Source organism: Malaclemys terrapin, chromosome 3 (genome assembly GCF_027887155.1).
Source record: "Malaclemys terrapin pileata isolate rMalTer1 chromosome 3, rMalTer1.hap1, whole genome shotgun sequence".
NCBI lineage: Eukaryota > Metazoa > Chordata > Testudines > Emydidae > Malaclemys > Malaclemys terrapin.
The window spans coordinates 84,469,492-84,494,044 of NC_071507.1; the positions used below are offsets into that span (position 1 = coordinate 84,469,492).

General features: G+C 39.7%; 2 protein-coding genes across 5 annotated transcripts in view; both read right to left on the reverse strand.

Annotated features, from left to right (window-relative positions):
• The window catches only part of CEP43 (centrosomal protein 43), a 50,093-nt gene extending 33,846 nt beyond the window's left edge, over window positions 1-16,247 (reverse strand). For all 4 annotated transcript variants that reach the window (XM_054022629.1, XM_054022627.1, XM_054022628.1 and 1 more), the window contains exons 1-5: window positions 15,983-16,247; window positions 7,216-7,269; window positions 4,849-4,903; window positions 3,827-3,915; window positions 633-767 (exon numbers count right to left, since the gene is read on the reverse strand). In XM_054022629.1, the coding sequence (XP_053878604.1) occupies window positions 633-767; window positions 3,827-3,915; window positions 4,849-4,903; window positions 7,216-7,269; window positions 15,983-16,069 (420 nt within the window). In that variant the 5' untranslated portion in view covers window positions 16,070-16,247. The remainder of the gene's footprint in view (window positions 1-632; window positions 768-3,826; window positions 3,916-4,848; window positions 4,904-7,215; window positions 7,270-15,982) is intronic.
• Window positions 1-24,553, reverse strand: part of LOC128834119 (C-C chemokine receptor type 6-like) — a 143,718-nt gene that overhangs the window by 100,679 nt on the left and 18,486 nt on the right. The gene's annotated exons all lie outside the window — the stretch shown is intronic.

Consider the following 24,553-nt stretch of genomic DNA (forward strand, 5'->3'; position numbering starts at 1 on the left):
AAGAAAAATAAAAGAAAAATCCACACTGCTGGCATTGGCCTTGCTGTTACTCATTGCAGCTTTATCCATTTTTCTTCTTCTTTTGGGACATCTCTCAAGCTACTTACTCCCCAAGAGTGAGAACTCTGCACAGATGGTATCTTGCTAAATAAAGATAAAAATACTTACATGTAATTTGTCTTCTCTGAAGATACAGCCTCGTAGGGCTCTCACTCACTTCCACTCAGAAATGAAAATATTTATGGATGTGTCTCAATTTTTATAATTTGTTGTCTTTTTTAATTTGAGGTATATTCTTGCTTGTGTGTTCATTTTGTACTGGTTTATCATGGAAACTGCAACCAAAGGAACTGTCTGGAACATTTAGATGGTGATATTTATAGGTGTCAAGAAATGGCAAATGATTACCAGTAGGGGGCTTGCCCATTCTATCTACTACTGCCCTCAAGGGTCAAAATACCCTAAAAGCTAAGACCCAGGAATGAAAATCCTGAAGATGGAAACTCTCTCTTAAGATATTATTTCCATACAAAGTATTCCAACAGTTCATCCCTAAGAGAAGATAAGCAGTTTATAAACTACCTAAAAATGTAAATTGTAAAAAAGGTGTAATGCATTTTAACAATACTTACTTCTCCACTACTGGAACCTTTTTTCTGCTGACATCTTCTGACCACTTCCAACAATAAGGGGCCACCTACAGTACCTTCGGCTTCTATAATTCCTAAATCTCGGGCTAAATTCTCTCGCCCTTCAAGCCCATTTAGCTGGAAAAAAGTTAGCATATAACCTTTAACTCAAATGAAAGTGGTAAACTTTTAGAAGTTAGCACAGCAACAATTTGACCAACCAATCAAGATTTCCCAATTGTAATCATGTACATATCAGGACTAGCTGACACTAAACAGCAACTTTATTTTATACCACATTATAGAACTTACAAACCAAAACAAATATTCCACGTCACTTAACACATAATTAAGATTAAAATAATTTTATATTGAAGTTATTTTAGTCTATTACCTTTTAAAACTGGGTCATACCATACTTCAACCAATGATTCTGCAACAAGCTCAGCACAAATGGACCACGGCCTCCACGCAGGGTTTCAGTGACTTCAATGGAACTGTGCAAGCACATGGCTTCACCTATGTGGAGCAGTATGCAGAATCAAAGCCTTAATTTCCAGCCTCTATGGGTCCAAAAAAATCCGATTTTAACTAACGACCCAGATGAAAATTTGTCCTAATCTTTTTTCCAAATTCCTTTGTTCTCAACATCAGCGACAAGATTATAGAATAGCTTGTAAATCAGTTCAATAAAAAATGAACAAAGGTAAGCTCTAAATTCAACTTTTACACATGTAGCTGAGACACAAAAATGTGATAGTATGGTTTGTCCAAGTTTCACTAACATGAGTACAGAATGCCTACAAATAGCATCCTTCCTCTTTTAAATTCTTAAGGTGACTTAATGGGAGCTGTAGCCCGCTCTTCAAAAATACAGGGAAATCAAACACTAAATTTTACTTGTGATGTAGACATCATCTCATTCAAAACAGACTAAGATCGCCAACATATTTCACATAGGCAACTTGATGAGCCATCACAACTATATAATCATTTAGTCCATAAAGGCCTGGCTTTACTCAAATCAAAAAACTTGATCTGAAAACATCTATACAACCTTCTAATCATCTGAATTACTCAATCCCATTAAATTAGGGGTCTACTAATACAGAAATAACTGCACACAATGTATTACTTTACTCTATGATCGTATAAGAGTGTGTGCTGTGAGGAAACAAAATCAATAGCAAATACAGTAAATAAATTATGGAAAGTTACTAAGAGAGAAACAGAATTCAAAAGATTATAATCTGAAAAATGACTGTAAGTGTGCCATTGTGGAATTCTATATTTATTTTAATACAGCTCCTTATCAAATATGCTCATTTTACAAACAAAGATTCCCACCTTTTCCACACCCCAAAAATGCCAGTCCCCCAATCTCAACTTGGATTTTGAGGCCTGGTCCACACTAACCCCCACACTTCGAACTAAGATATGCAACTTCAGCTACGTGAATAACGTAGCTGAAGTCGAAGTACCTTAGTTCGAACTTACCGCGGGTCCAGACGCGGCAGGCAGGCTCCCCCGTTGACTCCGCGTACTCCTCTCGCAGAGAAGGAGTACCGTCGTTGACGGCGAGCACTTCTGGGATCGATTTATCGCGTCTAGACAAGACGCGATAGATCAATCCCAGAAGATCGATTGCTTACCGCCGGACCCGGAGGTAAATATAGACCTACCCTGAGAGTCAAGCTGGGTCTTTTTCTTTTCATTAATCAATAGCAAACTATGCTCTTCCTTAAGTTTGCAGAGGTAGAACGGATTGCATCTTAGTTAAAAAAAAAAAAAAAAACTGTTGATAACACACAAAGAAAACTCAGCCTGCATTCTCAGCTATGTTGGTTCTGTAGGGCTAACAGAAGCAGTGTAGTAACAGCATTTTTGGCTTCTGAACTCAGCAGATGTGACTCTAGAGACATTGAGGGAGAAATCTGTTAGTAGGAAGTGCCATTTCTCTAGTATACAAGCTCCTCTTAATCAGAGCTGATTCTGAAGACACATGGAGCTGAGGACATTTGGCACAGCATGGGAGTCTAGGTGGTTTTAGGATTAAGTCAGTGGGAGAAGATTTTTCTGAATTTTCTTCTGTGAAACAGGGCAAAAGTCCTTCCACTAGGATTTAATATGAATCACCAGTTTTTATCTGTAAAAAGCAACAGAGGGTCCTGTGGCACCTTTAAGACTAAGGTGCCACAGGACACTCTGTTGCTTTTTACAGATTCAGACTAACACGGCTACCCCTCTGATACAGTTTTTATCTGTTTATCTAGATTGAATTAACAAATATCTTATATCTAGCCACTTTTTAAAATGGATATGAAATCAATATTCCATTCACATGTAAAAAAATTAATTCTTGCTCAAATTCAAGCTTAAATAACTAGGTTAGCAACGATTCTAGAAAACGAAACTGAAAAGTGATCAATAAGAATAAAAACTTTGTGAAGGAATAAACGTTTGTTTTAAAAGAGATGAAAAATATTTTCAATTAGAAATAATCCAGGTCATATATAAATATTTTATCATTGAAAAAGTGTTTAGAAGACATAACTAAATATAGTACTACTTTAATAAATAAATAAAACAAACAAACAAAACGAGCCATTTTTAGTCTCCTCCTCTTGTAACAGAATTATAGGCCAACACCCCAAGCAGGTAACCTTGTTGCCTATTGTGTTCTTTGGCTCACTTGCATACAATCACTTGTTTTTCCTCCAGTTTCTCTTACAGCACAACCACTTTCTGGCATTATACAGTGAGTTATTTTACTCTCAACTCAGTATTGCTGCATTGATAGAGACATGAAATTTGGCACACAGGCTAAAGAAATGTCACTATTTGATTAATAGAATCCCTGACTATTATGAGCACAGATAGCTCCACAGACAAAACTAATTTATTTAAAAATGACCGAGGTAGAAAAGAATTGATGAAGCACATATGCTTTTAACAGAGTCAACTTTGATTATTCATAGGTTCCCCCTCCACCCCTTAATTACATAAGCATCCTTTTTCTGTACTTGTGACAGTCTATGGCTTGGGTTACTGTAGAGATGCATGTACAGCTGATATTTAGCATATAAATCTGAGTGACAGGTATAGACCAAAACCAAATCCAATAAAGCTTCTGCATTTGTTCATTTCAGAGTCTAACAGTCAAGTTAGCATATAATTAAAAACAATATCTTCCTTACTGTGCTTGATTCAGGCTGAAAAACAGCCAATGTAAAGTCAAGATTGAAAAACTGAAGAAATTCTGCAACAAGACCAGCAACCAAGCGACCTAAAAAGAAAAAGGAAAAAAAAAATTGGTACATCAAACAGAATTAAATGCTCTTATATTAAGGACCTGATTTTTAAGAGATCCTCAATCTGGTCTCCTCTGTCCCACCCATAATTCTGCAGGTCTGGTTTAGGTATTAAACTACCTAATTCTCAGTCCAAATAAGGAAGACATTTAAATTAAACCAAAACGGCTGGAGCAAAACTCAAAGCTCCTTCAGAAATTCATGCCCCATTTAATCTTTTAAAAAAATAAAATAAAAAAAATAAAATAAAAATCTAGCTCAAAGACATCTTAATCTTGGTGTCTGTCCCACACACACTTTTAATGCTGTAGCTCTACAATCTATTTTCGTATTACAGCTTCAGGTTGCTGTTTCTGCTGCGCTAAAAAGGCTCAACTGAATTATTGTAAATCAACAAATGACAAAACAATGGGAAAAAATTTCCTCGACAATTAATTCAAATACCTACAGAAATCAGTCCTCTCAACTGAAACTATGGCAACAACAGAATACACCTCTATCTCGATATAACGCTGTCCTCGGGAGCCAAAAAATCTTACCGCGTTATAGGTGAAACCGCATTATATTGAACTTGCTTTGATCCACCGGACTGCGCAGCCCTGCCCACCGCGAAGCACTGCTTTACCGCGTTATAACCAAATTCGTGTTATATCGGGTGGCGTTATATCAAGGTAGCGGTGTATCAGTTTTAAAAACTCTGGACTCAATCTTGACTTCAGCATGTGCAATGGTAGTTTTGATATTTATCTAATAGGAGCAGGACTGGCTTCTATCTTTACGGCAAATCCGTTTATGACCAACATCAGGATCATATTGCAAAAACAAGAGCAAATGGATTTACCTTCATTTTCTTCAAAACATTTGTCAATATCTGAGGAATGTACAAGTTAATGAACAGGGAAGCTTACCATCTTTTGTACTTAGAAACTTTTTCAAGCTTTCATTTACCAGGGGTGTTGTGTTCTGTTGAAAGATGAAAAATCAAGGACAATTAATAAGGATTTCCCTGTGCTGCAAAGAAATTTAACACCTCATCAAGAGTTTTGGGCACACAGGCCTCACTAGTATAACAAACAGCTTAAATAATCTATTTTACCAAATAAAATGTACTTTTAGACTAAGTGTACTAGTAGTAATTAGCAAAGCAGCACATTTAGCAGCCATAATTAAGGCTGTCTTGATATTTCTGTTATAATCCCCCAGGGGATTATAGTTTGGCTACAGAAACATTATCATAGGTAGGAATAGTCTCAGCAGGTTACAGATTTTTATGTTTTTCCATACAGTTAAAAAAATTACAAGTTGAGCAAAACAAGTACTGAAAAATAGAAGTTTGCCAATTTTATTTTGTAGGGCTGTCGCTTAATCGCGGTTAACTCACCCCATTAACTAAAAAAAAAAAATTGTGATTAATCAGTTTTAATCGCACTGTTAAACAATAGAATACCAATTGAAATCTATTAAATATTTTTGAATGTTTTCCTACATTTTCAAATATATTGATTTCAATTACAACACAGAATACAAAGTGTACACTGATCACTTTATATTATTTTTATTACAAATATTTGCACCGTACAAGTGATAAACAAAAGAAACAGTATTTTTCAATTCACCTCATACAAGTACTGTAGTGCAATCTCTATCATGAAAGTTCAACTTACAAACGTAGAATTATGTACAAAAAATAAAACAATGTAAAACTTTAGAGTCTACAGTGCACTCAGCCCAATTTCTTATTCAGCCAATCACTCAGACAAACAAGTTTGTTTACATTTACAGGAGAGAATGCTGCCCTCTTCCTATTTACAGCCTCAACAGAAAGTGAGACCAGGCATTCGCATGGGACTTTTGTAACCAGCATTGCAAGGTATCTCCGTGCCAGATATCATGAAGGGGCATACGAACGTCTATTGTTGTTTAACAGTATGATTAATTGTGCGATTAGTTTTTTAAATTGCTTGACAGCACTACTATTTTGCACTCGCTCTGTTTAAAATAGAATTTGCAGATTCTTCAGGCAAAATATGGACTAAACTATTAGTTAACATGGGATTACTAAACAATAATTTTATTTTCTATTTTTTGCAATACCTTCCTGCAAGTGTCTAAGTGCTAATTTCTCCTACTAGATCTGTTCTATTTAACTTACATTTTAAAATCAAGGAGAAATTGACATGCAGTTTTTAGTTTAAAAAATCACTATACAATTTCGATAATGCCAAATTCTAAACCAAGATCACCAGCATACCAAAATATCACTGTTCATGAATCAGTCTAATAATGATGTCTGTACATCTCCAGGGACAGCCTTTGTCTGTGTTAACTATTGCTGCAGAGTCACCAGAAGCACAAAAACCACAGAAATTTCCAAATGAGAAATAGGTTTTCTTAAAACTTTATATTTAGAATTCAGAGGCTCTAATTTTAAATGTAAGCTTATACATGAGTAAACTGATAAAGTTCCTTCAAAATCTTTTTTAAAAAATGCAGAAGTACTCTTGGCAACTGCATGCATTAATTAATTTTTCATAATGTGCTTTCTGAAAGTATTTCCATCTTTTACATTTCAGAAGTCTTATGATCAGATATGATATTGATCGGGTAAATAAGAAGCATTTTAAAAGAATTTATGAACACACTTGATGGACTGGAGTATCTTTTTTAGATGTTTGTAGAGTTGTTGCAGCCGTGTTGGTCCCAGGATGTGACAGAGATAAGGTGGGTGAGCTAGTACCTTTTATTGAACTAACTTCCGCTGGTGGAAGGGACCTGTGAAGCTCAAAAGCTTGTCTCTTCCAGCAACAAAATCTGGTCCAATAAAACATATTACCTCATTCACCTTGTCTCTTTCCTATCCTCTTTAGAGTCATTCTGGACAACTGGATAACATGCTATTTGAAAACTAGCCAAGATCAATATTTACCCAAGAGAGCTAACCAATTGTAAATGAGATGTTATGAATCTAACCAGATCTTATAAAAAGTAAAAAATAGAAAAGAGACAGTGTATATTTTTCTGTGAATCTTTGTGTCACTGTTGTGACCCAAACATCTAAAAAACTAGAAAATTTTGAGTAAAATCTTTGGTATTTCTGTTGTCATATTTAAAGCCTGATCCTGTTACCACTGAAATCAGTAAGAATTTAATATTATCAACATACTTTTGGCAATGTGACAAAAAAAACGAACTTTTTATTTGTATTTTTGTACTTTTTATTGCATTAAGCATTTACTGAAAGCTGAAGTAGAAATTACATTATTTTATCTCCTTACCTCTACTTTTTCTTGCTCTTCAAGTGCCAAAAATACAGCTGCTCGTAGTTCTGCCTACCAAATTAAAAAAGAAACCGTATTTTTGCAGTCACTATTTTCTCCCCACAATTCGAATATAAGAAGCAACAAGTAGCCTGCAAGGTATCTGTTTAAACTGACCCCAGCTTCTTTTGGAGGTACTTGTATTGAATGTAATACACCTAAATGTCGTCATTATATTAAACTAAAGCTATATGCAACGTGGCTTGGGGCTGGGAAAGAAAAGTTTTCACAATCTAAAAAAAACAAAGAAGAAACAAGAATAGGAATGTGAACTACAGTAGAACCGCAGTGTTATGAGCACCTTGGGAACGGAGGTCGTTCGTAACTCTAAAAGGTTTGTAACTCTAAACAAAATATTATGGTTGTTCTTTCAAAAGTTTAAAACTGAACATTGACTTAATACAGCTTTTAAACTTTACTATGCAGAAGAAAAATGCTATTGTTCGTAACTCTGAGGTTCCACAGTACATGGCCTATTAGGTCATTTCTATTGTCAGGGTGGGATTTTTTTTTTTTTTATAAACACTGCTTAGGGGGACTGGGCACCTAATTCCTATTAATTTTGAATACAAGTTGGACATTTAAGTCCCTTATGTCTTTGAAATGCCCACATTTAATATACATTTCTATGACAAGGAAATGTACACAAACAACATACTCAAAGCTTCAGAAAATGTTAATAGTAAGGTATGGATATTTCTGCAGTGTCTGGTCAGGAGACATGCAACAGAATCTAAATGCGTGAATCTGAGCAGTATTCAAGGTATAAAACGATCTCTGTAAAATGAGTATTGCTTTTTTTTTTTATTCATTTTCATTCATTCATCGATTTTTCTTCTTGAACATTCAAATTTAAGTCTTGCATGAATACTTCCTTATGTTTGAGTTTCCCTACGTCCCTCATACAATATTCCAAAGTACAGCATTTTGTTCTATCCTTGCGTTTGTTGAAAAAAATCATACCTTTAATGAACCTTCATCCATTTAGATGGTGAATTCCCTGCTGGGTGCAAAGGTTGCAAATCTCTCAAGTTATCTAGGTAGATATGTGCGGTGCTGGGAGGAGCTGGTGGTCATAGTACATGTAGGTACCAATGACATAGGGAAAGGTAGGAGAGAGGTTGTGGAGGCCAAATATCGGCTGGTAGGTAAGAGATTGAAGTCCAGGACCTGCATGACAGCATTTTCTGAAATGCTTCCAGTTCCACGTGCAGGGCCAGTTAGTCAGACATGCAGGGTCTCAGTGCATGGATGAGACAATAGTGTATGGAGGAGGGTTTAGGTTTATTACAAACTGGGGAACCCTTTTGGAAAGGAGCCTATACAGGAAAGATGGGCTCCACCTAAACCAAAACAGAACAAGTCTGCAGGCATATAAAATTAAAAAGAGAATTGTAGAGAAGTTTTTAAAATAAAGGCTAGGGGAAAGCAAACAGCTGTAGAGCAGCGCACAGTTCAGACAGAGACATCCCTTAGGGGAGCATCTATTAACGGGGAGTCTATATTCTAGTAAGGAGGACAGGCTAGAAATTGATAAAGCACAGACAGGAATCGAAGAGAAACAGTCAAATAAAAGAGTTCCATTCAACTACATCAGATCATGGCAGACACCTAAAAAGTGACAAACTTAATAAGTGTTTGTATACAAACGGCAGAAGTATAAATACTAAGATGGGTGAACTTGAGTGCCCGATATTAAATGAGGATATTGATATAATAGGCATCACAGAAAGTTGATGGAATTAGGATAATCAATTGGACATGGTAAGGATACAAAATATATAGGAATGACAGAGTAGGTCATGCTGGTGCAGGAGTGGCACTACATGTGAAAGAAAGCAGAGTCAAATATAGTCAAAATCTTAAATGAAATCAAACTGTACCACAGAATCTCTATGGCTGGAAATTCTGTGTCGATCCTAAAAAAATCAAACCATTTCTCCAACTTTAACAACTGGCTACTTGTTCAATACCCGGTGTTTGAACATCAAAGTTAATAGGATATTCGAATACAAGGATCTGTCTGCAGCCGTGACAGCTGTAAACCTTCAGAAAACAGTGGATCTTGATCAGCTCTATGATGAATACTGTATCATCAAAGACATCAACTCCAAGTTGGAACCTGGAAACTATTCAGTTGGGGAGCTCTGGTCTCAAGTGCTGAGAAACAAGGACAGTAACACTGAATTCCTGAACATGGCAAAGCTGGTGTCATACGTGCTCAGTATACCCGTAAGCAACGTATACTCAAAGTGTGTATTTTCAATCATGAAAGGTGCATGGACTGATATCCAGAATCGAAGCAGCATAGACTTGGTGCGAGTGAAACCCTTGTCAAAATGAATTTCCGGATGAGTTGCAAGGACTTCTACAGCTTTGTGATTGCCCAGAAGCAAGTCTGACTATGGGCAAAGTCATCCAAGAAGTACTAGACTTCTGGCATATCTGAGAGGTATGCAAATTGGGAAGTTGATTTATTGACTGAATAAAAAACCTGGCCCTTTACCCCTGTGGTTTGTTGAGTGTACAAATAAATCTGTATGTTTAAATATGTATTACAACTAAGTCTATAATTTAGACTCACTGATTCCAGACCTCTGTGACGTAGTTTGCTTCAGCTGTCAGTGGCTGAAGGCAAGACTGGGGGGCTCACCTCTGTGACTGCGGCTGGAGCCAGAGCTAGAACTGGGACCCTTCGCTCCCCTGCCCTGCAACTGGATCTGACTTTGCAACCAGGATCCTGTGCCCCGGTCCTGCAGCTTCAGCCAGGGGCTGGAGCCGGAGCCCTGTGCCCCTAGCCCCATGGTTTCTACTGGGGGCTGGAGCTGGGTGTCCTGCCCTATGGCTTGTGGTGCAGGCTGCAGCAGGTGCCGTACAACTCCTCTTGCAGCTTCCTAGGACTGTATACCCCCCTCTCATGGCTCTGGTTGGGGCTGTGCACCTGTGTCTATTGTCATCTCCCCCACCCCGCTTGCCCAATGTGTCCTGATATTTCACTCTTGCCATTTGATCACCCTAGCCTCTGGTGATATCTCCTCCTGAGCCACATACGAAGTGATCCCCCAGTCCTATTAGAAATCTACATTACATCAATGCAAATAAGTGTCCCTGCTAAGATCCTATCATAGTGATTTAGTGCATGTGCCACAAGCAGATCTGGCTCTCATGTCATTAACAAAGTAGGGGATCCCTTCTTTTTATTTGCAGAGTGGGTAACACTTGAAATCAGCTCAAGCACAAGTTTTAAATTTAAAATATGAACAATTATTTCTTAAAAATACTCATTTACTTCAAAGAAGCTAAAAAATGCTAAAAGTATAGTTAACATTATTTATAATGGTACCTAGACAGTCATTCCAGTTTAATGAACAAGGTGTCCTCCTGAAGTGAAATGCTTCTGTAACAATATGTGTAAGAGGGATGGGAAGGCTGGAGATTACACTCTCTGAGACTAAATAGTACAAAATGTGCTGAGTATGACAGGCAATTAGTAATTAATAGACATTTTAAAATGTGCTTTATAGTAAATGGATGGTATGACAGATATGATCTTTTCTGCAATATCCTTGGGAGAGCTTATTAAGTTTAAGTATATTTGGGGTCCACTGTTTTAAATGGTCTGGGCCAGGACTGTACATAACCACTCTCCTAGAGGGGAGACAGGATGTGAACCTTGTGAAGGGTTATGAACTTCAAAGGGTTATGAACTACATTGAACAATGTGCTAAACAAGAATGGACTTCTGGGACAAACGTTGTCAAGTGGTTTGCCTGGGGAAATCTCCAGGGGGAAGTGAATGCAAATTCCCCACCTCCAGTTATGCAAAAACTCAGCTTTTTGAAACTACTCCATGAGGAGACAACCATTGTCTGCTGATTATCTGTTCCTGGAGTCTCAAGATCAAAAGCTCAAGCTCTATAAAGAAAAGACCAACTTATTGATGGGTGTGCTAGCTTAAGCTATTACTAAACTGTAACCACAGAAAAACCCCTTGGTGGAGTTTGAAGGACTGACTCCTACCAGTCCTTTTTGTGTTTGGTGGGGAGTGATCTCTGATAAGCTTGGTAGCATGGGTGTACATTCTTTTATTGTTTTTAATATATTTTCTCTGTAATGCTTTTGCCTTAAGAATAAGTGAGCTTCTTAGAAAGAGCTGTGTGGTAACTTGTGACTACTGGCAATCACAGCTATTTATAGCCTTCAAAGAAAAATACAGGCGCAGATGCTGGCCTGTTTGGGCAGTCTGGCTTGCTAATGATACCACAGGAAACCACAGGAAACCATGGCAGGAAACCATGCAGCCCTGGAAAAACCCTGGTCAAGAGGGAGAGACGCACAGATCTCTATCCAAGAGAGATCATGACTGATTAGCCTGGGTCCTCAAGTGGGTGCTCTTCATGGACCATGGAAGAGAATATAGGTGCAGTTGCCCTAAACTGTGACAGAAGGAGCTGTGGAAACCAATAAGTTCTTTAAAATAAAGAATCAACTTTATACCATCTTAATTAATATTTTATTCTTTTTTTAACCCTCTGTTGTGGCAATCCTGATAACTGCCCAACAGAAATAGTTTTTAGGCTGAACTAATAAAACTGACTTATCCAGGCTGGTGTTAGCTTTATGGTGTCAAAAGAATCTTGCTCTCCTATTGCTATGACCAAGAGGTGTTGCGAGTGTTGCAAACCCCATGTCACTAGTGACATTTCACCCAACTAAAGGAGTATAAAATGATTTTGAACAAGTCACATCCAGTCAGAAAACGGTTGTAAAGCAGGATATAGGGGAGGGAAAGAGTAGAGGCCTTCCTTGTTCATATGAAGACTGTCTCCCTGAAAGAAGAAAAGAAAAAGCACAAGCTCTTTGGAACAGGGCCCAAGTCTTCTTGTGTTTGTACAGCACACACCACATAGTCCATTTTAGTGGAAACAAGTAATAACAGTATGAATGTGAAGAACAGGCTTTTGTAGAAACATGTCACAAGAATACATGAAGTAAAAGAAAGGAAAACACACCTAGCTAGTTTTTGAATATTAACTAATTTCATGCTCATGGATTATGAACACTAATATATAATATTTCAATTTCAGAACTGTGTATCAGCAAAATGTGCATCAGCAAAAGAAGAAATGTGTATCAATTGCAAGTGGCCAATATATCAATTATTCATGTTTAAGTATCGGCCAGTGTACAAATTAAGGTTTTACTCATTCTGTTGTGCTCAAAGACTAGTAAATAAAATATAACACTTCTAAAATAACTGTCCAGTATTACTCTAAAGTGTTTTAAAAGGTAACAGACATTTTGCATTGTCAAGTTAAATAATTTACACAAATGCCAATGTGCACAAGATATTAATATCAAGAAAAGCCAAAACCGAGCAAACTACATTTATTATTATTACAACTGCATACAAACTACTACAGGACAAGTTCCTTCACGAATCTCTGTAGAAGGCCTAAAACTAACCAAATAGGTCTTGTATATTTTCCCCAGTTTTATCGTTGGTCACCTTTACAATATGTCTTCTATTGAATATATTCTGTTTTAACTAGAGTCCTTCCACATTTGTCTCTTATGACAAGTTCACATTCTCTCTACTTCATCTGCATCAGACTCACATACATACCCTTCTTATAGTTTGCTCTCATTTAGGTCTTACTGATCTCCACATGATATTGAACACACATTCTTCTATGCCTTACTTTCTAGCTTTTACCTTCACCCATTCTTGGAAAGTAGACTGTTTATACCTCAATATTAAATATGAAATATCAGAGCAAAGCTTGTTTTCCCTAACTTAGATATTATTTAAAAAAAGGAAAAAAAAAAAGTACTAACAGGTACACAATACTCAAGCAAGCAATACGTTGAGCATCATTACATTTAATGTGCTGTAAGAAAAATTCCTTATGCATGATATAAACCAACTTGAAGTGCAAATGCCTATCAAAATTGGTCAATAGAAGTAGCGTAACTCCCATAAATTACCACAACTACCTATCAAAAGTCTGTGCTTACCCCCATCCAGATGGCTGCTACTACATGGCCATTTAGAATACTGTGTTTAAGATATAAAAACTGTCAATTTCAGGGAAGGGCTTTGGAGCAGAGCCCAGAGCAGCAGGTTTTTGCCTGGAGCGGAGCTGGAGCACAGCTCCAAAGCCCTGGCTGAAGCATGGCATCAGTGGGAGCCACTGGCAAAAAAGGCCATCAGCAGAAGCTACAGGAACCATTTACAAGTCTCTGTAGGGCACAGGGGCCATGTGAGGAGTAGGATGTAAATGCAACTTCTAAGAGTCTCTCGCTACTTTTATCTCAACCAAGGCCAGCTTCATTTAACCTTATCAGTTACTGTGAGTTTCTGCATTATAAATAAACTTGGCAGAGTCCAATTTTTTTAAATTATTTTGACCCATAAATCCAACGTGTATTTTTAAACTTTATTTTTCAGTGTTTTTATCTATTTAATTTTCACAGTTGCAGGAAGTTATGGGTGATTAGAGAACGACAGTAAACATCAAGATATAAAAAAGATTTATTACCATTAAAACACAAATTGTCAACGTCACGTGTCAAAACATATAAAGTAAACATCCTAAAATTAAACTCTAAGAAGTTCTCAAGCAGCATTTTTCTTACTTTGCCTAATTGTTAATTTCAAATATTGATAAAATATTTCTTTGTTTATTTATGTTGGTGAAATCAATGTTTACCAACATTTATTGATAAAAATCAAAACTTTCCAAGCCTAATTACAATTTGCAGGACATTAGAACAGAAGGATTTATGCAAGGATACACACACACACACACACACACACACACAGAGAGAAAGGAAGGTTTTACATAAGAAATTAAATTGAACTAGCAACTACTAGTAGTAACCATACTATAATCAACTATATTTACATATGGTCTTATAGATGAAAAGTGCTCACTATATATGAATGAAATTTAAGAAAGGAAGCAAAAAATAGCATAATTACTTCAAACTACATGGGACAGTAATGTTTCAATTGCACAGTTTTGCTTTAAGTATGACACACATACCTGACCAAACCAAATTGATCTTTAAAGTTAGTGATTTCTCTCTGTCATCATATACTTTTCAACTTCAGGTTTTTCTAGTCCCCTTACATTTGCCCAAATAAATCCCTTGGTGCTAATTTTAACTCCAACTGGGAGAGTGACTAGATGGATGATCCAATAGGTTTATTATGCTGGTCCCAATTGAGGTCTAAGCTTCTTGTCTGGACAGGAATCCCTAGAACCACAGCTGCGTATCCTGGCGAACACAGGACCAGTCTATGAGCCATTCAAAGGGCTCAGTTACAACAAGGCCAATCCCAAACCCAGTTACACATGGCTCTCCCTTGTAGCATGCACAAGCCTTAACCATATTTGAGTCAGGCCCAAACAGTGAGACTGTCCTCAGGATTTGCAAGGCTCCAGCTCAATTCAGACACACAGGTGCAGCCAAGAATAAAAGATACCCAGAAACAAACAAGGAATTCATCCTTTTGGCATTCTGGGAAGCCTCACAGGTCTATTTTGAATGGGAATAGAAATTTGCAACCTGGGGATGTCAAAAGAATTAAAAGAAATTATGTGACCCAAGAAGAAACCAACAAGGTGGTTAACCTCATATAAAGGAAACCCAAGGGTTAGCAACCAAAGAAAGGCTCACAATTTATAACATGCAGTCACTAACCCTTATGCATATGAATGAGCCTTAGTGGGTGCAAGCATGACTCCGAATAAAAGGGGTTGGCCGGCCTGTGTGCAGAAGGAAGAAATGCATGAGAAGACACCAAGATGACAACCATGGGTGATGATAAGGATGAGGCAAATAATGACTGACACGCCAGGGACTCCCCCTGGGAGACGTGAGAGATGCTGGTCACACAGCTAAACCTTCTACACTATCTTTTTATCTGCTACTGTATTTTAGTATTTGAGGGATTGTTTATCTGCTTAGTGTTTCTTGCGTGCACCTAGATCTCTTAATACTAATACTATTCCTGCAGCTGACCTCAGGAGATCGATTCTTTTTTAACCAATACAATCGAAAAGATCAATCGGTAATCAATACACGCATCCATCAATAAGGCAACACGGGTCAGGCCCACGGACATTTAGAAGGAGCCCTATTTGACCCGGGACGTTGGACGGCTCTGCTTGCAGCATCGCAGGGCTCGGAGCGAGCAGACCCGCTCCAGGTGCTGCTTTGCTTGGGCTTTGCCAGGCGCGCCCTGGGCCCGGAGCTGCCACGCGAGCGTGGGGAGCGCAGCGCCGGGTCAGCGCGAGCGCGGACCAGCCGATCCCCCGCGCCCCCAGGAACGTTTGTTTCACGAGCACTTCGCTCCGGGCGGGTCAGGGGCGAGGCCTGCGGCGCTCCCCGGGCGCGCAAGATCCCCTAGCGCCATCGCGCAGGGCAGAGGCTCGCCACGGCTCCTGCCTAACCCACGGGCCCCGTAGGCCAGGCAGGTGCGGCGATCGCGTCCCGGACTCCCGGGGGCGGCGTTGGGCCTAGCAGCTCCCAGTGCGGGTAGGGGCGGCGCAGGAGGAAGCGAAGCGAACCGAGTCCCCGGCCCCGCCTCCCCCTCATGGCGCGGGGCGGGCGGAGTGGCGGTTAGTACCGTTAGTGCAGTTGACTCCGCCCGCTCCCCCCCCAACACACGCATGTGTCTCGCGCCCCAGGGGACAAACCCCTCCCCCGCCAGTACCTTGATTTTATTGAGTACCCCGCTGCTCTCCAGCGTCTGCACCAGCAGGTCCCGCAGCTCCGTGTCCTCCTCCGCCGCCGCCGCCATCTTGTTTCTCCCTGACAACCGTCCAAACTATGTTAGCGGCGGGACAGGTCGCGCAGATTCGCCGCGGGGAAGAGAAGAGGCGCTAACGTCAGGGCAGGCGGGAGGGGAGTGGGCACGCGGCCGTGCCGACTTACTGGCCACCCAAGAGGCGACGGGCTGGGACTGGAGCTGCTCAGTGCCTGTCTCGGGCCCGGCGCGTGGAATGTGCGGGTGCTAACAGGCAGCGCCGCGATTGGCTGGCGGGCGCGGGAGGTTTAAAGGGAAGGACGGGGGCGGGGTTGGGGAGCCTACCCGGGAAGGGGGGAGTCGCGGGGTCTCTAGAGCTGCTCAGGGGTGGGGCGGGCGGGCCCGGATTGGCGGCAGCTGCTGCCTGGTATCATGGGCTCAACATCGTCCCTGCTGTGCTGGGGTATTGGTGTAACTGTGGGGGGAGAGCGCGGGGCCGGGGTGCAGCTGGAAAACCAGCGAATAGTGGAAGAGGTAAGACAAAGGGCCAGGACCAGCTCGTTCCTGTCCAGGGTATTCACGCTTAACGCTCCCCCAGTGAATTATTTCCCCTGGCTGGCACTTATCCAATGCCCCGCCCCGGCCCCAGTGAAACGGCAGCCTCACTTGGCGCACGTGAGTAATCCCCTCCCTCTTCAGCAAAGTGCTCAAGGAGGCACAGTCCCCATGGACTTCAAGGAAATCAGTGGGGCTTAAGCGTCCCTGGAAATTCGGGGAAATTGTGCACGTGCCCGAAATTAACCAGGTGTTTAAGTGCATTGCCAAATAGGGTTGAATTTTGTGCTTAAAGTTAGGCACATGCTTAAAGCACCTTGCAGAAATGGAGCCTGGATGCTAAAGCCGTGCAAAGAGTGCTTCTTGATCACTTCACACTTTTTTGCTGATCAATTTACACCAGCTGCATAGTTTAAATCGCCATCTGAGTTTGACTCATAACAGCAAAATGGTGTAGAACAGTGGTTCTCAAACTTTTTTTTCCTTCGACCACTTGAAAATTGCTGAGGGTCTCCGTGGACCACTTAATGATCTTTCCAAATGTTGTTTGTACTGTTAGCTAACTATTGTAAAGCACTTTGGATAAAAGTGCTATATTAAAAAAACCCTTAATAATAAACAACTTTTAAAGCACATAACTCATATTTTAATATCAGTAGTCTTACCTTTCTAATGCAGTGGATGTGCCCTCTCTCCCCTGCTGGGGCCACCCCCGAGCTGGGACAGGGAGGGGGGTTTCTCTCCCCTGTCACAGAGCTGAGGCTGGGAAGGAGGGGGATCTCTTCCCCCACCACAGAGCTGAAGCTGGAAAGGAGGACTCTCTCTCCCTGGTAGCCACAGCCCTAGAACTGGGGAAAGTCACCTCTTTCTCTGGCTGCCACAGCCTTGCATATCCCAAATTCCCCTTAACCCACTTCCCCCCTCTATTCCCCCCAAGGCTGCCAGCTCACCTTACATGTGTGTCTTCTCCAGGGTCCAGGCACCTAATTAGGTGGGTGGTTCCACTGATTAGGTGGGTGGCCCTTCATTCTCTCACGTGCAGCCACCCAGGTGTGCACCTTAGAGAGAACTATCCACAGACCACCTGGACCACAGTTTGAGAACCTCTGGTATAGAATAATTAGGATAATGGGTGGTTCTGCTGTGTGAAAACTGAAAGTATAAATTCAGATAATTAAAATTGCTTTTATCTTAATTTGATAGGTTTCAGAGTAACAGCCGTGTTAGTCTGTATCCGCAAAAAGAACAGGAGTACTTGTGGCACCTTAGAGACTAAGACTTGTTAGTCTCTAAGGTGCCACAAGTACTCCTGTTCTTCTTAATTTGATACTTTCACATCTTAATTACAGCTGGTTGAAAACAGATAAGTATATTTCATGAAATATTTAAAAATGAATTTTTCATTTTCAAAAACTTCCTATGAATATTTTTGGGGTTTTCAATACTTCCCCCCCACACACACATTTCAGTTTTGTGTAAGTGGAAACAATACTTTTTTTTTCCTGCTGGGGGGAAAAAGGAAGGAGTAAAAGAAAAGTGAGAGAGAGTGTGTGTTTTTTCCAGTTGGGGGGAGAATTTAAAAGTTTCAAAAACATTTAGTTTTGAAAAATCACTACAATGTAATCAGGTATTTTTCATTAAAAAGTTTGTGAAAATGTTTCTGAGCCGCTCTATTGTTAATATAACTGAGTAGTTCTCCCAGTTGTTTATACTTCACTAAGTAACATTCATTTCAGTAGAATGTTTCATAGCAAAAGCAGCAGAACTTTAGGAAAGACACATGCAGTTCAATGAACAGCACATTACCCACAGCCAAAATTGAGAATCACTTTAAAAATGCTCTTGGGACCAAATCTTGCTCTGCTTAATTACTCAATTTATGGGACTATTTGTGTGAGTAAGCCAAACAGGAGTTGGGCTGATCCAACACCTGTTGATAAGCAAACATGCAACTAAGGCAGGGGGATGCAAATTAAATTCTATATGCAGAGTTACCACAGATTTAAGGCAAAAAAGAGACTGAGGATTCTCTAAATGTTTTAACATTTGTTAATATTGAAAAAATACTGTTCAACTAAAAAAAATGAGGGAGCAAATGGTTTTGATTAAATTATGTTTGGAATATGGTTAAGATAAGTATTTTATAGATTACTATTTATTTACCTCAAAGAGATTTTGTGATGATTAATTAATTAATGGTTGTGCAGTGCCTTGAACATGTAAAGCATTACTAATGCTATATATTAAGATATGCAAATACTTTACAGTATTGCATCCGAAGTAGTGGGCTGTAGTCCACGAAAGCTTATGCTCTAATAAATTTGTTAGTCTCTAAGGTGCCACAAGTACTCCTGTTCTTCACTTTACAGTATGTGACTCTTCTTTGCAGTATGTTTGTAAAGAAATTTTTGTATCTATTTGTAGTAAATTATAGAAATGAGGGGAAAGTTGTAGGAAGTTCAGGAGATGAAGCAACCCCAAATGAAATATGTAATTAGAAATTTTAAAAGATGAGTTAAGAAAATTCAAAGTGGTTAACCATAAGATGCAGATATTGTACACTAGTATACATGTATTGTTGATTGGTATCTTGTTTCCAGAAACATGCAATAGGTGGCACTCATGAGCTACATACTATTTTCCCTTGACACAATTCAAGGTTAAGATTATTTTTAAAAGAAATCTGAGAAGTCAGATTTTAGCAATGCCATGGCCTGTTTCACCATGTTAATATTTCTCTGTCCTTCCTGCTGCATGTATTGCTGAATGATTGAGCTCATACCTAGAGTGATGCAAAGAATGTAGTATTGCAGTCTAAAGTCCTGATCCTGAAAGCTGCTCTGCGTGGGCAAACCCATAATGTGAAACCCCATTAAAAATCAATGCTTAAACTTTTTTTTTCAAAATTATAAAAAATGTTTAACCTAGTTTTTCAAAATATTGTAATAAGCAAAACACAGAATCCAAAAATGTAGAGCTGGAAGGGCCCTTGAGGTCTAGTCCATCCTCCTACATTGAGGCAGAATTAAGTCTATCTAGATCATCCCTGACAGATGTTTGTCTAACCTGTTCTTAAAACCTCTAAAGATGGGGGCTCCACCTCCTTCCTAGGTAACTTGTTGCATGTATAATTATACTTATAGTTAGGTCATGTTCTCTAAACTTATTATTTTTGTTGCTCTCCTCTTGAGTCTCTCCAATTTGTTTACATCTGCCTTGAAGTGTGGTGCCCAAAAGTAGACACAGTACACCTGATGCCTCACCAGTCTCCCATGTCTTACATATGACATGTCTTTTTCATAACAGCATCACACTGTTGACTCGTATTCAATCTGTGATCCCCTATTACCCCAGATTATTTTTTTCAATTCTACTGCATAGTCGGTTATTCTCCATTTTGTATTTGTGCATTTGATTTTTCCTTCTTAAGTGTAGTACTTTGCATGTCTTTATTGAATTTCATCTAATTGATTTCAGACCAATTCTCCAATTCATCGAGATCATTTTGAATTCTAATCCTGTCCTCCAAAGTGCTTGCAACCTCTCTCAGCTTGAAGTCATCTGCAAATTTTATAAGCATACTATCCCCTCTGCACTCCAAGTCCTTAATGAAAATATTCAATAATACCAAACCCAGGGACAGACCTTTGCGGAAGCCCACTAGATACATCCTTCTAGTTTGGCAGTTCATCATTAATAACTACTTTTGAGAATGGTCTTTCAGTCAGTTATGCATTTAGTTTTTCTTTTATGCTTTTTTTCCTGGTGAGGGTCACGACAGCAGCATGGAGAGTGGGGAGGACCAGTCTTCCCTTTCTTCCGCAACAGTTTCCAGCGCCTCCTGGAAGGGATGGCGGGAGGATGTTCTCCAGCATTCCCAGGCCAGCCAGGAGATATAACCCCTTCAGCATCTACTGGGTTGGCCTTGGGGCCTCCTCCCAGTGCGACATGCCCAGTAGAGTTCCAAAGGAAGTTTTCCAGGGGGCATCCTTATCAGGTGCCCAAACCACCTCAACTGGCTCCTCTGGATCCGGAGGTGTAGCAACTCTAATCCGAGGCTCTCCCAAATAGCTGGGCCCCTCATCCTGTCTCAGAGAGTAAGCCCAGCCACCCTGTGGAGAAACCTCATTTCCACCTCATGTCCACCCCTGTTGCCTTACCACTACGAAGGCACTTTACTGCTGTGGTGACCTCTACAATAGAAATATATCCGATCTCACCGGGGGAGTTTTAGCACCGCCTCCTGAAAGGAGGGCATGTCCACTGGGTTGAGGAGTTCCTCAAAGTGCTTTCAACAATCTCCTCAGTTGAGGCCAGCGTTTCACCACCCTTGCTGGGAACAGTCTGAGCAATGTCCCGCTGATGTCGCCTAAGGTGACAAATGGTTTGCCAGAACACCTTTGAGACCATCTGGTAGTCGTTCTCCATGGTCTTTCCAAATTCCTCCCAAGCCCAGGCTTTCACGTAAAAAACCACCACAGCCGCAGCTCTCTTAGGCAGTGGGTACCTCTGTTGTATCGGAAGTCCAGTTCACAAGCATTTACCTTCTAGTAATTTTATTTAGATCATATTTCCCTAGTTTGCTTATGAGACTCATATGGGACCGTATCAAAAGCCTTACTAAAGTCCAGCTGTATCACATCTACTGCTTCCTCCTATCCACTAGACCAGTTACCCTGTGTAAGATAAATATGAAATTAAAGAATTAGAGTTAACTCAAGGAACTATATATGTGTTGTAAAGAAAGGACCTGACTTGCAAGTAGAAGGAATGCCTTGAAAATAATAATTTAAAAGGTCAGAAGGATGTCTGGTTCAAAAAATAACTAATTAAATAAGGGCAAGTTTCTAAAAAGAAGGCCTCTGACCAATAAAGGTGACTGCAGATGGTTTTAAATAAAACAAAATAAATCTGTCTTTAAATGATCCATCAGGGTCGTTCCCACCACACATACCAGTGTTATCTCAAAATTTAGGGCCTGTGTGAACCCAGGTGCAAAAGAAAAACTGTTGGTCATCAAGAAGGAGAGGAGGAAAGACCTGGTGAGAAAGGAGATTGTAAAATCTTATCTGTGTTAAGACTGGAAATAAGGGTGAATGGTCTCAAATTGGTTTTTAGCTGGAGTCCATAATGGGAAGTGACAGCATGTGTTTGTTAAAGGGTATAAAAAGTAACCTCTTAAAGCAGTGCTTCTTAACCTAGGGTGCATGCACCCCCTGGGGGGTGTGAGATGCCCTTTCTGAGGGTGTGAGACATGCCAGATTTTTTAGAAGGTAAATCATCAAAAACACAAATTAAGCACAGGCACATAAGTACAACTACTTTGTTTAATCAAACCTATGTATTTATTAACATTGTACATTTTTAACGATTACTGCATAAAATTTTAACTGCAAAATTAAATATAATTCTCTCTCTTCTATAGTTATGATATATCTAGGTTTAAAGAACTGACCTACTTCAATGATTTTTGATAAGGGGTGCGAGAACATATTTTTGAGAACCAAAGGGGTGCAAGCTGCAGTAAAGGTTAAGAACCACGGTCTTAAAGGATTCATTGTTAATACCTGCTGCCTGACCATGCTGGAGCCAACCAATAAGGGTCTAAGCACCCCTGGGTTTATCCTGTTTGTAAGTTTCTTAATCAAATGCTTATAAATGTTTTGTAACTGTTTAGACATAGTAAATTGCTTATTATTTAGGCTTTTGGGGCATGTTTAGAGCAATTGTATAAGTACCATTTGGCCTTTAAATTTAATAAAGGAATGTATGGTTAAATTAGTGTTTGGTTTCCCATATTAATATGAATAGTTTCAAATAATTCCAATACCCTGTCAAAGAAGGAAATTAGATTGGTTTAACATTATTTGTTCTTGGCATTTGGCTATTACAACCTTATTATTCTCTAGATTTGAACAAATTGTTTAATAATTTGTTTCAGTATCTTTCTGGGGATCAAAATTGTGCTGATCGGTTTATAATTTTGTACATTCTCCTCTTTCCCCTTTTTGAAGATAGACAAGGCCACATTGTTCTCATTAGCAGAAAACATTTGATATATTAGCATTAGTATATTAACTCTTGCTGCTATATTTGCTCTCCTTACTCACCCTGCTGAAGTCAGTACTTCCATTCATGTTAGAAAGGCAAGCACGATTTGGCTCTTCGTGAATTATCACGACAAAGGAGCTGAAGTTGAAAAAAATAATTTGACTTCACTGCACTCTGGTGATAAGAGTGAACTTCAAAGCGAAAGATTGTGTCTCTTTCTCATTCTTCATGATGTGTAAAGACTACCTCAAAAGTTTGGTGGGGTTTTTTTTAATAATTTCCCTTTTCTGACTGCTGTGGTGATCAGCTGACACCCTAAAACTGTAAACATGGGATTTGATCATTTCTATCTTAGCATAAAAACTATAGATGACACTGTCAGAAAAATAATTCTACCACACCACAGTCCTTCTGTCACTACTCCAGATAGCCTTCATTCCTGACACCATCTACCAACCCTAATATTTTTTCTAATAATAGAAAGGAAACAAGGATTCATCAGTAACATTAAGAATATCAGATGATATTACACTGTTGTAATTTGTCCTCCTATATACACTTGGCACCGTCCCTTGGTTTATAGTCATTTGTTGCTGTGTTTATATGGCACACTCCTTGGAGCAAAGATTCTGCAATCCCGTCTAGTTCTTGAAAAGACAAAAGTAACACAGGTGTTTTAGAAACAATAGCCAGGAAAGGCCTGATTACAAATATGGGAACTCAAAAGGAGTTGCTCTTTGAGCTGCTCAGGAAATAATGAGGTATGGAGAAAAATGTTCAATTACAGCTTTAATGCAAAAAAGCATTGTGGTAGGCTTGAGACAAGGTGCTATATCATCATGTTTCAGTCTTGGCTGTCGTACACAATTTTAATAAGTAAGTGTATATAGGACATAGTTACTTCCTTTATTTCATATAATTATATGATCCTTCTTCTTTTTATCATTAATAGAAGAACCAGAATATAACTCTTTCCTGCATGGTAACAAGTGCCTGCTGAGAGGTATAATGAGTGCCCTCATTCTCATTGGCTAAGTGGAAACTGAAAGCACTTAGCATTACATAAGAGGCACTCACACCTCTAATGATTGCCTTTAATGTATAATATAAACTGGTAAACAATGTGCTGGGTGAAAAAATTGAAGAGAAAGATCAAACAAAACTAGCTAGCAAAGTAAAATACCTGTTTCTGGAGCAGCTACTCTTGGCTAAGTGGCAATATACAGTTAAATTGTGGCTTTGCCACAAGCCCTGAAGAAGGGCCAGCATGTAGTTGCACTGATGCAGGAGCAGATCACAGACCATGAGATGATTCTTGCTGGCCCCTACTCTTCAGCTATTTCTGTGGAAGAGGGTGAAATGGCCCCACAGAGGCTGCTCTCCCTCCCTTACTGTTACTAGTAATATGAGTAGCTCCTGTGTGGGAATGAGGGAGGCCTAGATCCGTAATGGGCCTTACGTGCCTCAGTGCATGATTTAGGCCCCTAAGTACCAATCTCAGGAGCCACTGAGATCCACAAGACTCCTCCTTGGTTGCCACCTAACCCCGTATGTGTCTAAACTCACCCAGTACCTAGATTTCCAAGATAAAAATTCTTTAAGTACCTACATTTCTGTCCTGTTGCCTGGCTCCTGCCTAAATTCCACTGCAATTCAAAAACTGGGGAAAGAAAGGTGGGCAAATATGTATTTTACCTGGGGGGGCCCATTACCAAATTGGGCCACATTCAGAATCTGGCCAGAGGAGGAGATGGCAGTGCCTCCCTTATCATTCTTAACACAGTGCTTAGAGCACTCACCTGGGAGGTGGGAGACCCAGATTCAGTTCAGTCTTCTGCCTGAAGGGGGAAAAGGATCAAACATCTCTCAGGAGAGTGCTCTAACCACTGAGCTATAGGACAGGGGTGGGCAAACTTTTTGGCCCGAGGGCCA